The sequence below is a fragment of the Parasteatoda tepidariorum genome, chromosome X1 (genome assembly GCF_043381705.1).
Source record: "Parasteatoda tepidariorum isolate YZ-2023 chromosome X1, CAS_Ptep_4.0, whole genome shotgun sequence".
Lineage (NCBI taxonomy): Eukaryota > Metazoa > Arthropoda > Arachnida > Araneae > Theridiidae > Parasteatoda > Parasteatoda tepidariorum.
Window position 1 is genome coordinate 58,708,051 of NC_092214.1, and position 5,278 is coordinate 58,713,328.

Below are 5,278 nucleotides of genomic sequence, written 5' to 3' on the forward strand. Positions count from 1 at the left end.
TATATATATATATATATATATACTAGCTTAAGGGTGACTTCAAATTGATTAAAGAAACTTTTTAATAAAATTGTTCTTATATTTTGGTTTTATTTCAAAATATTTTGAAGCTTTAATTTTCTTTTTTAAAAATTCCGAACAAAAGTTTTTAAAAAGAAAACATATTCTCTGAAGGTAGGAGCTAAATAAAATTCTAAATCGATAAAGGAATATATTCCATGCTTAATTACCAATGATAATGAGTAGAGATTGCATAATTATTTATTATTATTAAATAAACATTTCGTGCACTTTATAAAAAAATAGATTAATTCAAATGAATTCATTTCATTTAAAAATATCCTTGCATTTTAATACGTTAGAAACTTAATACAAAATTTTAAAAAAACTAAAACAATAAAAAAAATTATTTCCTAAAATTGAAACAAAAGTTTATGCATAGGTGTATTTATAAACGACTTCACACGCCATTTGAACAATGTAAAAATTTGTTATACCATTTAGAAAAAAAAGAAAAACAGCTTCTTGAATAAAAAAATACCTTTCCTTGTAATCAGTGGTCATTAGTTTATTTACAAAACTAAGTAAAAAAAGAAAAGAAAAGGGAGAAAGATGAAAAAAACTAGGAAGCTTTTGCTAGAAACGATATGCTTTAATGAGTTCCACTTAATGAGATCCATTTGCTCTTAGTAAAACTGCTAAGCAAGTTTTTTGTGATAATATGCTCATTACTTTTTATGTTTAATTCTGATATATGTATGCACATTAATATAATGAATTAAACTATGTTTTACAAAGCTTAATCTGATCAATTTCGAATTTTTAAAATATTAGAAAAAATTAAACATCATAAAATATAAAGCATCAATCTAATTCATACAGTTCTTTTAAAAATGGAATTAAATTAAGTTTTTCACAGAAATAACATGCTGAGGTATTATTTTATTTATTAAAACCCTATAATGTGTCAACAGAACTGTAAAGATTTCTTTTTGAAAATAATTAAAAGTCGGAATTGTCACGTATATCTGAAAAACACTACGCTGAGAAAAAACAGCATGGTCAAAACTACCAAAATATGGTAAAATTTACCGTGTTTTTAGCTCTATGGTAACACCGAAAAGCTCGGTAATTTTTACCAAAGCTCTTTGGCAATGAATTTGGTAAGATTAACAATAAAATACGATTTTATAATCTATTATTTAAAGTTGTCAATGTCGTAAAATTTGATAATTTTATTTTGATACCTACCAGAATATGTATAATTTTCAATGTTACTGACTCTATAGGAAAACCAAAAAGCTCGGTAATTTTTTACCGAAGCGCTATGCTAATAGTTTCAGTAAAAGTAACATTAAAATATAATTTTCTAATGCATGATAAAATTTGGTAAATGTGGCTAAGTTTGAAAGTTTTATCATGATACCTTAGAGCATGGCCTAAAAACCATTAATTTTGAAAAATTTTCTTTTAAGTTTTGTATTTTTTATTAAATGTGTGGTAATAAGAACCATAGTTTTGAATTAGTTCAGAATTTCCGGTAAACCATAACCACATGAACGGAAAAATTACCCATACGAATGGTTTAAATGTCGTAGATTGTGGCGTTATTTGCACGAGAAGTACGGTTTTCTTTACTGGAAATATCATCCATATACAGTTCCGTAACTTAACCATAATTTTTTTTTCATATATACTCGTAACAAGCGTTTATAAGCGTTCTGTAATTTTCCTCCTCTTCAGAACGATGGAACGATATGTAGTTTTACTCCACAATAGAATAGTTCCTATCAATATTGTTTATAATCTTGATAGAAGAGAAGGCAACAAACAAATACAGATTCCATTGATAAGAAAAGTAGAAATTACGAAATTTAAAGCCTATGTTATTAAGCATTTAAACTTTTTCCCCCAAGCGTTTTGCATCAGACGATAAACGAATTAACGATCATTGTTTTATGAATTATGTATTGAATGATGGAGTATACGTCTGAAACGGAAAGTTTTATTTCTCGCAATTTAAAACTTAATAATAAGCCACTTTTCGCCTCTTTCATTTTTAGTTCTTTTTAGAGCTTTACAGAACTCATACTGAATTATATTGCTACATTTTTAATATTTTTATTATTTTCATAATGGATGGTTATGATACCGTATAGTAATTGTAGCTTAAGTTCACAAGCTACGAATAAATACACACTCCTTATTCATCTTGAAAACTAATAAAATGTGCAGCTTCCTGTGAATTGGATGGATAAGTAATGAATATTGATTTATTCATTACTTATTGTATATTCATTACTATTAGTAAAAGTGTTAATGGATAATGGAAGGTTATGATCATTACAATGGATGGTTATGATTATTATAATGGATGATTATGGAACCGTATAGTAATTGTAACTTATGTTTACAAGCTGCTAACTTTATATGCCTCATTAATATTGAAATATGATGTATGCCTGTTATGATACCGTATAGTAATTGTAGCTTAAGTTCACAAGCTACGAATAAATATACACTCCTTATTCATCTTGGAAACTAATAAAATGTGCAGCTTCCTGTGAATTGGAAGGATAAGTAATGAATATTGATTTATATTTGACTATTAGTAAAAGTGCTAATGAATAATGGATGGTTATGATCATTACAATGAATGGTTATGATCATTATAATGGATGATTATGGTATCGTATAGTAATTGTAACTTATGTTTACAAGCTGCTAATTTTACACGCCTCATTAATTTTGAAAACATATAAAATGCTTAGCTTTTTGTGAATCGGATATGAAAGTAATGAATATTGATTTATACCTGACTCTTAGTAAAAGTGTCAATGGATGATTTAAGGTTATGATAATCATAATGGATGGTTATTATACCGTATAGTAATTGTAGCTTAAGTTCACAAGCTAGCTACTTATAAATATATTCCTCATTCATGTTTAATACCTATATAATGGTCAACTTCATGTGAAATGGAAATGTAAGTAAGGAATATTGATTTATATTTGACTATTAGTAAAAGTATCATTTTATGATTAACTACATTTAACATGAATTGTTTTTAATTTCAAAAAGTCGCCAAATTTAAAAATCTAAATCTTTATTGGGTAAAACCATAAGAAAAAAATGTAAACAGGCTGTTGCAGCTTTGGTAATACTTAAAAGTTAGCATTAAGTACAGTACCAGTTTCATTCAACAATTCTTTTTACCGCATGTTGATGATTCATCTTTTTAAAGGAAAAGAAATCTAACTTTAAAGGGGATAAAATGTATAGTTCAGTTGCACAAAAACAAGAAATGATTATAGTGCACCAAATTCAAAATCTTAAAACCAAAGGGCGGTAGAAACTACTTCTGATGCAAAAGCATAAAAAGAGAAAAAAATCGTGAAGTCTGTATTTACAGTTGCTTGACAACTTGACGGAGCAACAACTTGAACAGAAAAATATTTCAGAGAACTTAAATATAACAGAGAAATACACTTAGAAAATGAAAAATAAAAGAAAATTATTTATCTTGACATGCAAGTGCAAATACAAGAACATAAGCGAATGGCGAAAGGGGGCAATTGCCTGAGCCTGTACGCGTGGCGGTATAATTAACGAAGTTGCTTGATTTATTGATGTGTTACGACGTTCTGTACAGCATGTTTAGAGAAAAAGATATAATTTGCGTGATCGTGCAACACGAGATCATAATTCTGGTAAAAAAAAAAGAATTAAACCAAGAGGGACTGAAGATGAGTTTCGCAGAATTCTCTACTGTTGCGTTCAAGTCATTTCTTAAGGGCTGATTAAATTTGAAACGAAATATGATAACTTTAATGATTAATTAAATTCCTTTATATAAGTACAAAACAAAACTATAAGATGGCGGTTTTTCGAATTTTACGCACAATAAAATGGTCACCAATGGAGTTTGGTCGCTCCTCCATTGACTTCAAAATGTTATGGAAGGTAAATGATTTTTCGCAGGCAATTTTAATTTTACTAAGTGTCATTTTCTTGGTGTAGAAATGCAACTTTTGTTGGCGTCATGAAAATCGTATCGATGAATAAAATTTAGCGTCAATAAAAATGACCCTTACTGATTCATAATTCGTTAATGTGTAAAAACACATTTACCAATTATGAATGATAGAAATATTTAAAATAAATAAACAATTATATTTTTCGTTTATGTTTGCGATTAATTTTATTTTAGCAAAACTGGTTAACTTTAAGAAATTAAAAGGCTTGTTAGTTTAAGAGGCTTAGTTTTTATAAAATAACTTCTTTTTTCCAATTTAACTTTTAACTCGTAAACTAAATCATTAATAGCATAGTCTTCAGTGCACTCTGTCTGTAAGATGAGATTGTCAATCTCTTTCAGCAATCGTGAAAAAGAGCTCTCTTAGTAAGAACCTCTCAGAAATATTTTGAATATATTTGAATCTACTTATTTGTTTTGTTAATATTTTGTAGTTTGATATTTTTTCGTGTTTCTTCCTCGTTTTGATCTATTGCACATTTGGTGCGGAGGTTTTCCCGGTCGCGTGGGGGAGGTTTTGATGGTTTTTCTACTAAAGGTTTTCTTCAACACCAGGTCCATGGAAAAAATTCCGTGCTTCCCAAAAGTGTTACTAGCAGAGGTAGTCTTTCCTGGAAGTTTCACTGTATATATATAGAAAGACAAGAAAAGAAATAGAAATTTTTTTTTAAAAATTAAAAAAAAAAACATTGAAAGTAGTTTTAGTTATTTTTAATAATTTTTCTTCTTCTCTTTTAGAGTGTGCTTTTCGTTTTTATTTCTTTCCTTTTTATGCCGGGTATTTGCCAAAAGAAGGTCGATAATACAGGGTTCCAAAGACGAAAAAAAATTGAGAACCGCTGCTCTGCATAAATAAAAGACAAATAAAAACGATAATGCAATGATTAAATTGTTCTTACCAGATAATGCTATGGCCACTTTCTGCATACCTCCTAGAGGAGCAAGAGCATCTCTAGCTTTTTTACCGAATAACTTTTCCAGGTAGTTTGGCCCATGATTCAAAATAAGAGTATGCAAGAAATTCGCTGTTTCTTCTACAGGTGGTCTTTTAGCTAAAAAAGAAAAAGTAATATAAAATTTTTTTCAACGTTTAATAAAAATTTGAAATTTCCAGATTCAAACAGCAATGAACTTCGTAGAATAACCATATTAAAATATAAAAAAATTGCTAATGACATTAAGTTCATGAATTTTTCAATGATTGCAATAATAGATTTGAACAATATTTCATATGAAAAAAA

General features: G+C 28.1%; 1 protein-coding gene across 2 annotated transcripts in view; it reads right to left on the reverse strand.

Annotated features, from left to right (window-relative positions):
• Positions 1-5,278, reverse strand: part of LOC107457474 (IDLSRF-like peptide) — a 119,860-nt gene that overhangs the window by 12,936 nt on the left and 101,646 nt on the right. For both annotated transcript variants that reach the window (XM_021146508.3, XM_021146509.3), the window contains exon 3: positions 4,937-5,089. In XM_021146508.3, coding sequence (XP_021002167.1) covers positions 4,937-5,089 — 153 coding nt within the window. The remainder of the gene's footprint in view (positions 1-4,936; positions 5,090-5,278) is intronic.